The 12130-nt window shown below is 43.4% G+C and overlaps 1 protein-coding gene across 4 annotated transcripts in view; it reads right to left on the bottom strand.

Moving 5' to 3' along the window:
- The window catches only part of LOC141759807 (cadherin-6-like), a 209364-nt gene that overhangs the window by 32623 nt on the left and 164611 nt on the right, over positions 1 to 12130 (bottom strand). For 3 of the 4 annotated variants that reach the window (XM_074622205.1, XM_074622204.1, XM_074622203.1), the window contains one exon: positions 8026 to 8409. In XM_074622205.1, coding sequence (XP_074478306.1) covers positions 8026 to 8262 — 237 coding nt within the window. In that variant the 5' untranslated portion in view covers positions 8263 to 8409. Of the gene's footprint in view, positions 1 to 8025; positions 8410 to 8499; positions 8523 to 12130 lie in introns of those variants that run through there. The other variant, XM_074622206.1, reaches the window with a different exon arrangement.

The following is a 12130-nucleotide window of genomic DNA, read 5'->3' on the forward strand; positions in this document are numbered from 1 at the left end:
GTGTGACATATGCTGTGTCGACTGTCATTTCTATGGAAACAGAGAGATCTTGTGGTTCTGAAGAGTTCCTCCTCGCCCCCCTGAAGGATATTACAAGGCAGTTCAGAGTATCGAACTCCAGCGCCTGCTGCAGTGACCCCGTCCCTCCCAGTTGCCCACCTTGCTGGCGAGGAGAATTTACTGCAGCCCTTCTACTCAAATTAAGAGGGGGGAAAAAAAACTCTCCCGGAAATCAATGTGGCAACCCAACGTGCATTCACAATGGCCTTTTGATCAATTTATATCGAAAATACAATTAAACTGTCACAGGGGGGAGAAAAGAAAGCCACATGTGCATTCAGTACGGTCACCAAGAAGCTCTGGCACATCAATAGCTAGCCTTTTCTCCTTTGCCCTCCTATGGTACCAAATCGTAAAGAAGGCAGAGAGCATGACGCTATATCTATTAACACTGGGACTTCTGGGGTCTTTGGAAAGGAAGAGGACACTGCAAAAAAATCTCCATCTGACCAAGTCATTCTGTCTGTTCTTAAAGAAATAGTTTGACATTTTGGGAAATATGCTGATAACTTTTTATTGCCGAGAGTTAAATGAGAAAATCAACACTACTCTCATGTCTGTCCAGCGAATATAAAGCTGCAGCCAGCAGCCGTTGGTTAGCTTAGGTTAGCACAAAGTTGTTGTTTTTACACTGCAGTTTTCATACGGATAAAACAAACATACAATGTGTTAATTAGTGAGCGTTCGAGGGGCTGGTGGTCGGATTTTGTGACCTTTTGAGAGGGCTAAGCTAGCTGTTTCCACTCTTTTCGCTAACCTAGGCTAAAGCTGAATTCACACCAGGCAGCGGCGAAGTGCGGCTCGCCGCAATAATTGCATTTTTCTGCGGTCGCGAGGCGTGTTCATGTGTTTCAGGTGGGAAGACATTGTTTGTAACATATGTTAACAGGTTACAGGAGTCACAGCTTTTAGCTTTTCATAGTCATTGCATGGCAGTTCGCCACAAGCCGCACTTTGCCGCTGTTCTGGTGTGAATTTGGCGTGACAGGTAATGTGTGGTAGCTTCATATTTACCGTACCGACATGAGAGCGGTATCAATCATTTCATCTAAAGCCCCTTTTCTCACTTGACAAAAAACCCACTCACACCCACTTACATCTGGCTTTTGTCTTCAGTGGGAAAGGTTACAATCTGCATTCATTCCCATACCCAAATGACTCTGCAGTAGTCAGTAGTAGTAGGTATTTATCAGCTCAGATCGGCAGTTATGGAAATATAATTCACAGCATGTTATTATTTAATTAAATATTCTGGCATTCAGCCTTTCAAAACCAACATTTTCAGTGCGGTCAAACATCTTGAGTGTAACAGATCAAGGAATGTTGCTGCGCTCATATTCAGATTTGCATCATAAACGTTGAAATATTCTCACGTTTTTAAGAATGAAATGACTAGATAAGATTTCTTTGCAGCGAATCAGCTGTGAAGCAAACTACTGAGCATGTACTTAAACCATTATATCATCAGTGGCATTCTATACGTGTCAAAACCTTTCACTCAATTAGCCTTTTCTGCAGTGATACCAAAATATTTCTAATGGTTGGCATTTTTTCACAGTGGAAGATATTTATTTCTATTCCTACGTGCTTTATCTTCCAGTTTGAAGTGGGCTGAGAAGTGAAGTGGTACTCATCAGACATCTGTGCGTGAGAACTTAGAAGCCAGTCTTTGTTTGTGAAATTAATCAGCTTCAAGTGCAGCAAATGTTAGTGCAGACTCGATCTGGTCGCCATTTGTGCTTCACTTGAGTTAGGCCAAAAAGATGGCACTGGAAATGGGCTGCTTAGGGCAATTAGCCAGTTAGCCTTTAAGGCCTTGTGTCCTGGCCTGTTGAGAACTGGCTGCCTTCTCTGTAGCCAGATGGTAGCCTCAGACTGTGCACAAAAATAGCCTATCAAATGTCTGTTGATGTGTAAACTTGAGATATGTGGTCAGAGCTGCAGAGACTTAAAGGTGAAAATGTCAGTTAACATATATTTCTCTCTCGTGGACATCTGACATCTTTTGTTTCGTGTTCCATGCGTAATTTCCAGCATGTTATCTTTTAATTACAGCCATTTCTCAACAGTCTGTATTCATTTAGCTGCAGGGTCGTAGCCGAGGTCACGTCCTCAGTGTTGTTTCCGGGAATTTGGGTGATTTTAACAACCTGAGGAGTTGTTTACAGTCTACAATGACACACAAACTATACATGGTGTAATTTTAAGGCTGGTTCTGGTATGTATTTTAGACACTGTACCTTTAAATTTGACATTCTTACACTGCTAAAAAAATATTCAATATAGTATTTAATACTCTTATTAACATTGGAGTGGGCAAATATGATTGCGTTATGCAAATGTATGCAAATGTGTAATGTATGCAATGACAATATTGTCCAGAAACCCTCACAGGTCATAACATCATCATCAATCATAACATGGCAAACTACAGTCCAACAGGCAACAACAGCTGTCAGTGTGTCAGTGTGCTGACTTGACTATGACTTGCCCCAAAACTGCGTGTGATTATCATAAAGTGGGCATGTCTGTAAAGGGGAGACTCGTGGGTACCCATAGAACCCATTTTCATTCACATATCTTGAGGTCCGGGGTCAAGGGACCCCTTTGAAAATAACTATGCCAGTTTTTCCTCGCCAAAATTTAGTCTAAGTTTGGAGTGTTATTTACCCTCCTTTGCGACAAGCTAGTATGACATGGTTGCTACCAATGGATTCCTTAGGTTTTTCTAGTTTCATGATGCCAGTATCTTCACTCTAGCTTTAAAACTGAGCCCGCTACAATTTAAAAATCGTAATTTGCGTTAAATAAATTAGTGTTGTTAAATCAAATTTTCGTTAACACATTATTATCGTATTAACTTTGACAGCCCTTATCTAAAATCCTGGCTACGGACGTGCTTTGCTGCCATATCTATTTGGCTAACTAACTAAAGAGATGAACCCTGAATGTTTGGTGATGGAAAATCAATTAATTTCAAACTGACAAAACCAATGGGTGTTTGAAACAGAAGTAGGAAGGTGATAGCATGGAAACATTGCAAGGTGCTGTGGTAATACTGCCGTATCACGCTCAGACATTGCTTTCGCACCCTGCGACGTTGTCAGACAGATGTTCGCCGATACCTCGTCGCCGCATGACCTCATCACACCCTTTCCTTCGCCGCTCACACGGCGAAGAAGAAGAGCACAATTGAAGTTGCCCCCTCCCAGAGCGCTAGCGGGAACTTATCGCCTAATCAACAAACACTGCCAATGTGTGCTCCAGGTCGCCGCTGGAGACCGCAGGGGTTGCCATGGCGCGGGTACAGCCAGGCCTGTGCCATATTGCAAACTCCTTGCCTCTTTGCCAAGGTGAGCAGCTGGTAATGGGGGGGAGCATGAACAGGGACCAAAAATCACCATAACCCCCCCCCCCAAAATCCCTGCACCTTTCCACTCCACTGCCATAAGATGCTCGAGTCCTTCCCCCAGGTCGCCTCAACCGCTGAGTCATACAGGACGGGAAAGAATATTATGTCTGTGTTCATCTGCCTTTTTTTTTTCTTTCCTCTGATTTCCAGCCCATTACTGGAGGCTATGTGTTGCAGGCGAGTGTGTTTGCGCGCACGCTGGCGTGTTTGTTCACATACAGAGAACATTGCTCACTTGCTAGGGACTGTGTTGAGGAGTCTACCCAGCAGACCCAGAACCACTGGGGCCTATCAGGGGCTGTAAATACTTTATGAGATATGATAGTACAGCACAAACACTCCTAAACCACAGGCCATTAACCATTTTCAGTGGATATGTGCCCTTTGGTAAAGTAAGAAATAATGAAATAAACAAACATTCTCTTCCCCCAGTGACAGCCCGGGCCCTCGGAGGCCTGTATGCAGCTCGCCTGCTAATGAGAGGCAGTGTGCGATTCCCCTCCTGCAGGAAAAGGAAAAATCATTGGCCAATACAGCAAGATTAGCAAGATTAGCAGCCAACCAGCTCCACAACAAGACACCGCCAGAGTCTCCTGTTCCCCCCTTCATCTCGATCTCCTCCCTTAATTCCTTCCTGTTCCAACTGCTTTTGTTCCGCTTGTTCGGGAAAGATTAAACTTTCATTTGTTAGCACTTCACAACTCGATAAAGCCGTCGTAAAAAAAAAAAAAAAAAAGAATGAGAAAAAAAAAAGCAACCGGGGGAGATTGAGTTTACCAAATAACTGGAGACGGGATGTTGTAATTCAAGTATAGTTTCATCATTCTATCTTTTACTGTGTGTCAAGAGCTGCTCCCTTGTTTATAATAACCTGCCATTGTGTTATTTCCAATTCATTTTTTTCACCGCTAACAAAAGTGGTTTTGTTCCATGCCGTGTTCTCTGGTTGCCATGATGTCACTTGCAATGACAAAAGCCCTCCCTTTTGTGTTTCTGCTAGTGTTTTTTTTTCCTTCTTCAGACCCACTACATTGTGAGATATATGGCCTCCACCTGAGGATACACAGATGCAGATGGTTGTTCTCCATGTTTGAGCCACGTGTTCGACTCAAAAGCCATTCATTCCGTTTAGGGCCTCATTCATCACTTGTACTTTATCAAGCAATTAACAAACAGTAATTGCAATCAGATAAGATCTACGCACTGCAATCCTATGTGACAACTGGCTAGTGAGCTGACAATGAGGAGAAGCTCCCAGCTGCATGTACTTGGGGGGGGGGGGGACAACAAGCGCTCAGAGTCGTGATTAAGTGTGGCGCTCGAAGGTTGATGCCTTAATGGCATCTTCAGGAGACGGGCTCTTAGGCCGCAGCCTCTGGCTCTCTAAGTGTACCACACTCAGATAATCCATTCTTCTTTCGCTATTAGTCATTTTACAAGCTAAAAGGACGAGTGGCACATCAATCACCACTCTCTGAAGCCAAAGTGGTTTGATCATGCTCAGTACTTACTTCTGATCTTCATTCACTCTGTGTGTCTTCTTTTTTTTTTTGTTCTTTTCAACTTTTTTCTGTTCTTTCTCGTATTTGCTCGCCCCGTGCCATACTGAGCGTTGTAATCCTGTTAGACCGGGGCTGAAAGTCAACCCTCACTCCGGGAGGACGTATGTTGCAGAATCTCATTTGGTTGGATGACTCTATCCTCCGCGGACACACGATAGGAATGCAAAGCACTAGCCCCATTCAACTCCCCGCACAAAACAGCCTTTCTTCCCCCTCAGTCGTCCTGACCTTGCCACGATGCTCCACAATCTCCTCAATTACAGTAGGTTGGGAGAGGAGACTGATATCTTGACTTCCGCTCCGCCGCATGTAAAGCAAGCATTATTTGGCCCGTCTTCTTGTACATCCCCCAATGTTATCTGGGTCGACACCGTGTTTTCATTTTGTTGAACAAATAATACCTTCGGAGGAAGTCGTATTTGACTGCAGGGCGAGACAGCCGCTTTAGGACGGCTTGATGTGAGTGGAATGGACGTCGTGCAAGCAGCCACAGAGCTGACAGTAAGCACAAAATATATTGGACAGCCAACAGGAAACAAAGCCCGAGGATGGACGGACGGAAGTCCGATATATGAGCATTAGCCGATCGGGGCATCATGTCATGTCTACTCTCCGATGACGGGATGATCCTCGTATTCTCGGAGACAGAACGATACACTCATATGCGGGATGGTATTTATTATTTTGAAGCATCTCATTAAGAGCAGATCTTTTCGTTGGATGATTACGTTATTTAGAAATCCATTATGCTGCTAAGAAAAGGCATCGCCGGTAGTTGGCTTCCCCCCCCCCCCCTGCCCCCCCCCATAGGGCTATTATAGAAACGTTTCAAAATTGTTGTATAAGAAATTCAGAATTTTTTTGTGTGACTGTAAAATGCAAATAAAGCAATATCTGGTGAAATTTGCATTCATTTGGATTGGTGGAAGGGCAGGATTTAAAAAAAACAAATAGCAGAACTCTGTCTTCATAAATATGTATTGACAAGACAGTACATAATGAGACTTTTTTTTTTCTTTTTTTTTTTAAATGAAACAAAAATAGCAACTTTTCAAATGTCGGCATGTGAAAAGTTCAAGATGTGTTGTGTAAACATTGGCTTCATGGAAACAAATCCCAGAAGAATAAACAAACAATAGACATTGAGGAAAAGACACAGAAAGAGGGAGAGAGACCCCAGCAGGCTGAAAGCTGAAGATTTGATGCTCCGAGTTCAAAGTTACAATTTGTGAGATGGACGCTGTGGATTTGATTTTGTTGTTTTTGTCACTTAAGTGTTCACTGCTGAGGTGTCTTCACATCTTAGAGATCAACTTAACAGCATCGCAAGTATCCATGGTTTCTAATGATGAAGTCTGAGTTTCTGTATGTGCTACTCCTTTCTTTCTTTTCAACTGCGGTGGGTGGTAGGGCTGCAAAATATATCATTTCAGCACTGACATTAGTCACATCACAGGACTCAAACATGTCAAGCTGGGACTTTTTTTGCCGTGTCATCACCATTCATTTCAATACAACCAATGTGGTTATGAATAAATTGTTTACTAGAGCTCAAAATCGTTTATTTAGCCTCTTAATTTTGCTCTCAAAGTGCACCAGATTGATGCATTTAACTGTAAAATGTATAACATTTAGGGTGAATATTCCTGTATTTTCTCATATCACTATGTATATTGCAGAAAAAGAAAAGGAGTATAAATTCTGAGGGAGCTGAGCCCATCTGAAAACAGCAAGTTCGGATGGGTCGGAAAATATAAATAGAAACAATTCTACTAACGCAATGTTCGTTAAAGGACATACAAATTAAAATACTAATGAACTCCTGCTAAAAATAGAGGAGTCACTATTCTAAACAGCTTAGCTTAGATATGATTTACATCAGATTTTATGGCAGTTTCCAGATGTAGTCATAAACTTGCTCAACAGTTTTTAAAAAGCTAGAACTGATCCCAGTGCAGCATCTGATAAACCTGACGGGCAACTGACCACTAATCTATCTGAGCAAAAGCAAGAAGATATTGCTTTATATGTCCATGTTTGTATGGGATCTGCGATGATTAAATGTTTTATTAATAGTCTCATGTTGATACCCAAGTTTTAGTATCAATACTGAAACAAACTTTCTCAATACTGTACTGTACTTTGAGAAATATAAGGTTTTTTTTTAATCAATAAAAGAAGCCAAAGTTCTCTTAGTGCTGTCTAAAGCAGCTCTGCAATAAATTTGCCTAAATAAAATAACATTTGAATCAGGATGCGATCTGATCAAAGAATATAAAATAAACGAGATTAAGAATCTGACCAGACCAATTCTTCTGTACTAATGTTTCTGTTTGAACTTTGATACCCAGCCCTAGTTACAGTAAAAGACTATATTGCAGTCACTTGAGGACAATAACACATTATGAAAAAGGCTAACTGATCAGGCATATTTAATGTGTTTTTAAAAGGGGACATATCACAAAAAACTCCCTTTTTCAGTGCTTGTGCTCATACAACTGGGTATCTGGAGTGCCTACCAACCCACAAACTGTGAAATAAGACAACCCAGTCAGTTTTTTTGTGGGCTGCATAGATCAGAAAACATGTGATTCATCAAGTCGTTCAGATTTAGCTCATGCAGGCTCATTAGAATATACCACCCACAGCTTGAGAACTACCTTTGCAAAGGTGCACCATATTTTTCTCGCAAGCCAATCAGAGCAGACTGGGCTATTTTGGGAGAGGCTTAGAGAGACAGGCGCTAACACAGAGCATTTCAGACAGAGGGAGAATACGGGTATATTCAGTGTGTTTCTTGAACATTAAAGTGTGTTCTTGTAGAAACCCAAAATACAAGTATGAGCATGATATGTCCCCTTTAAGTGTCTTTGTTGTGGGGTGTTTTCATATTGTTATCATATGTTTGATTATTGTGTGTCAATTTGGTTTCAAGATGAGCTGTTGTGTGTCTGATGAAGGAAAAACAGAGAAAGCAGGCTCTTTAACTACCTTTCCGACATACTGATTGTCTGTCCCGGTGTACTCCTCCAACAAAAAGAACTGGTTCCACATCCAACCTCGTTTGGATCGCCTGAGCGGCACTCCGTTGGCGTCTTGTCCCGTCAGCCCCGTGGACCCCCTCCGCCCCCCTGTAGTCCTCCGCAGGGCCCTGAGCCCGTACCCCGGAGTGCTGAGGTGGGCCATAGCCCACAGCACCATCAATACGCAGACTTTCCTTCTATCCATGGCCACACCACCACAGCCTTCCGTCGTCTCCCCCCCTCAGTGGTCTGTGTCCGCTGGTTTTTGGTCAGAGTATCGGATCAGTCCACATGCTGTAATCTACTGAAGCAGGAAAGGCTCCTCAGACTCACATGGGGCGGCGAACAGCACCTGAAACATTTACAGAGAAAAACAGTGAGTCAATACTGGGAGGGGAGGCAGCGATTTGTTACTGCACAAGATCTCGTTTTGTTTCCTAACCTTTAGTCAATTCAGTGGAGGAACGGGCTTTTCTGAAGATGCAGTACTTTTAAAATTGAGTCAAGACCAAGTGCAGATGGGGAGTGAAAAGATAAGAACTCCTGGAGATGTCTCTACAAATATGTGCTTCGTGTCTTAACAAATACCAATAGAAGATCTGTGAAAGCATAAAGATTAAATTAAATCTAAAATAAGTAAACCACGAACAAACAGTGTAAACAAGGAATGAAAATTATAAACAACAAACCGCTGAAATGCGAGACTGTTCCAATAAAAATCAATTGACCTACTTTATATGACACAAAGTTAATTTCACTCTCTTTGCTCTTTTCTTTACATTTTATTTTCCTGTGCCATCGTCAGACATTTTCTCTCTCATTTACTGCAATTGTTCGCAGCAGCGAGCTAAAGATGGCAGATCTGAGGTGACCCCTGACATATAGCAATCACTTGATAAAGCCTGCCTCGAGGGAAACTATTGCCAAAAGAAATACACAAAATGATTTGATAAAAAAAAACATGAAATTAAGATGCGATTACACACTTGAGGCAGAGGATTTTGAGTAATCAGGTCCAGGTGAAAAACAGGCGCAAGACGGATAAAAGCAGGAGCTGGAGAGCAGATAATCAGTAACACAGTGGTTGACTGTTCTGCTGCCGCACACACACATCCATACATCCCCATCGACACAAGCCCCGATATACATTCATGTGCACACACGTACTGTATGTCGACTGTCAGTCATGTGATTGATGGGCAGGCTGAGTGCCGCCTAACCTGATAAATATCAGATTAGAAATATTACACATCAATGTATTGGCTTACATGTTGTACAGCATGTGTAGAGCTACTTTATCTGCATTAAGCCCCTGAATCAACATCTAATAGAGTGCAAGGCTCAATGTGGAGCGGCAAAGTCTATCTTTTTAAACAATCTGCCTCGGCACACTTTGTTATCAGACCCAGCAGAATGCCAATGGAGACCCTGTCCAATGTCAACCCCAGTTTATTACCTTAAGATCAGTGTAAAGATACCGAACAAAATGACTGTTTGCAAACCACAGAGAAGGGCCCTGATGTGGGCAGCGGAATATCTCCGCTCTCCGTCTCTCAATCATTTCTCCCACCCATCTCCTTCCCTTTTTTCTCTCTGTGTCCGCCTCCCTCCGAAGGCCAACGCAGAATGCGCTGGCAAATGTGTGAAGGAAGGAAACGGAACAAGAGGAACAGAGCAGGACGGAGGTGGAGGAGAAGGAGGGGTAGGAAGAATGAAAAAGAAGGCCATGTATTCTGCTTTTGTTCTCATTATTCCGCCCCGGCTGGGCGATATCCAGGCCGCCAGTGTTCCTCGGCTGGGGTTTGGTGGGAGGGTTATCAGCGGGTCCGCTGGGGAGCGTCTGCAACGCTCCTCCGTATCGCACGTTCTCAGAAGGCGGGTGGGGGAGGTGGGGGGTGGGGGGGGGGGGGGGGGGGGGTGCAGTCTAGCCTCAATGTATGGTTAGTCTGGTCCTCGCACAGTATGTTGGGGAATGAGGAAACGATGTCTTTGGACATGAATTAAGTACCCTGACCTGCATGCAGAGGGGGGAGTCAGACAGACTGAAGGGAGCGAGGGAAATGGAGCGAGAGAAGAGGAGTGAGAGGAAAGGTGCCGGCAAAAAGGGAGCGGAAGCAGTCGTCCTGTCACAATACCACAATTCTGTCTCGGATACTAGCGCTAAGTTTAGTATCTGAAAATCTGATACCATGGAAATAAAGACAAACCATCAAGCAATGTCACAGAACGACCGCTGAGCTTTATACAAACAGATGTCTCACCACATCGACTGGGAAAGCTTTATAGCAGCTTCTGTACAGGGGTTTTGATGTCGGCTGGGTGTCTTTGTTGGCTCGATAAACAAAATACAGTAGCTGCATATTTCACTCCTGAGCCAGTCTGTCAAGCTGTTTGCGGCGACGAAGGATTCAGTTCAAAACATAATGGAGAGTTTGATACAGTTGATATTTTTTTGTCTCTGTCAGGGTTCATAAAGACGGTTTCACTATCTTGTTTGCTTTCACTCCTACAAGCCCATCTCAAAGTGCAGCGGTGGCACGGAGTCAAACATCATGTAAACGTGCTTGTGGACCGTTTTTTGATTAACAACCTCACTTTGCCACAGCTTACAGGTCCTCACATACCTGGTGAAAAGGAAAAGTCTCACAGCGAGCTGCAGAACAAAAAAAAAACAAGTCAGTTGTGTGTTGTCACTTTCTAGCTCTCTTGTATTTTGTGTACATTAATTTTAGGGCCACAACTAATGATTTTTTGTCTTTTTTTGACAGAGGAAAACAGCAAATTCTTGCATTTGAGAAGCTGGATGTAGAGAATGTTCATCATTTTTGAGCCATTTTTTAAAGACAGAATAATTTATGTGTAAAAGTTCCGAGTTGAGTACCAATAATCTTGACCTTTCACCTTGAACAGCTGTTGCTTTTGTACGGTGGCCATCAAGGGCAAATTTGCTACAACAGCCAAAAACATTTCCACTAGGAGAAACATGCTGGGCTTCAGAAACAGGAGAAAAGTGGAGTAAAGAAGCAACAAGAAAAATGCACATATTTCCACATTTGGCCTTAGTCTTTTACAATAGTTTAAAAAAGCAACAAACCCTAGAGGCCTTGAGAACTTCTGTTGTGTTGATTGAATATGCAGCATTTTTCTGTTTGCAGCACATTTCCGTTGTTGTATTTGTTCTAATTGGCATGGTTTCTGAAGCTGCACGACGTTTTTTCTTAATGGAAATGTTTTGGGCCGTTGTAACCTTGTCGGCCACCGAACGTCAGCGTAGCGGCTGCTATTGTTGTTTGTATTGAGAATGGATGATTGCATTCCTGCTTTTATAGGACGACTTTGGAGATTCTGGGCCAAAACCAGATGACGTCAAACTGCCTCCATGAACTATTCTTTAAACAAATTCAAATCCCTGCGTTTTGTTTACGCCCTCTAGATGTGATGGAAGAGCGGAATTTCAGTAGTTCACAACACACTTGCTTAAAAAAGTTTTTCGAAAATCAGATGTAGTTACCGTGACAACACTAAGGGGCAAACGGGGGGAGAGAGAGGGAGTGAAGGAGAGGTAGAAACGTCCTGTCAGAGCAGCGTCAGCAGTCAGGCTGGGAGACTGGCCCATCCATTACGCTACCTGTCTTCCAGAGGCAGCCAAGGCATGCCCTGCTTTCCCCTTATGAGGCAAATTGCGAGCGGTTGAAGCTGGGGGTTAGGTCCCTTCTTCCTTTTTTCCCCTTGTGCGTTGCCGTTTATAGAGCACCCCCCACCCTCCCCCCTCCTGCCTCCACATCCCCATCCCCCTGCCGCTGCCTACTTTGCTTGCATAGGCCTGAGCTGATATGCATTATCGCTGGGCTTTTCGCTGAAAGCCAGTCACTTTGCATGTGTCCTCTGCCTGGCTCAGCACGGGGAGGAGGGGGGAAAAAAGACTCCCGGGTCAACAGTGCGTGTGCTGATGGAGGCAGGTGAAAGTGAGATGGACTGTCAGGCTTCTTAATAACGCCCGTAGAGAAATAGTCTCTCACCACTCTCTACTTTCTCTAAGCCGCAACTCTCATGGCAGAAGCTCTGTTTCCTAT

Source organism: Sebastes fasciatus, chromosome 21, assembly GCF_043250625.1.
Source record: "Sebastes fasciatus isolate fSebFas1 chromosome 21, fSebFas1.pri, whole genome shotgun sequence".
NCBI classification, from domain to species: domain Eukaryota; kingdom Metazoa; phylum Chordata; class Actinopteri; order Perciformes; family Sebastidae; genus Sebastes; species Sebastes fasciatus.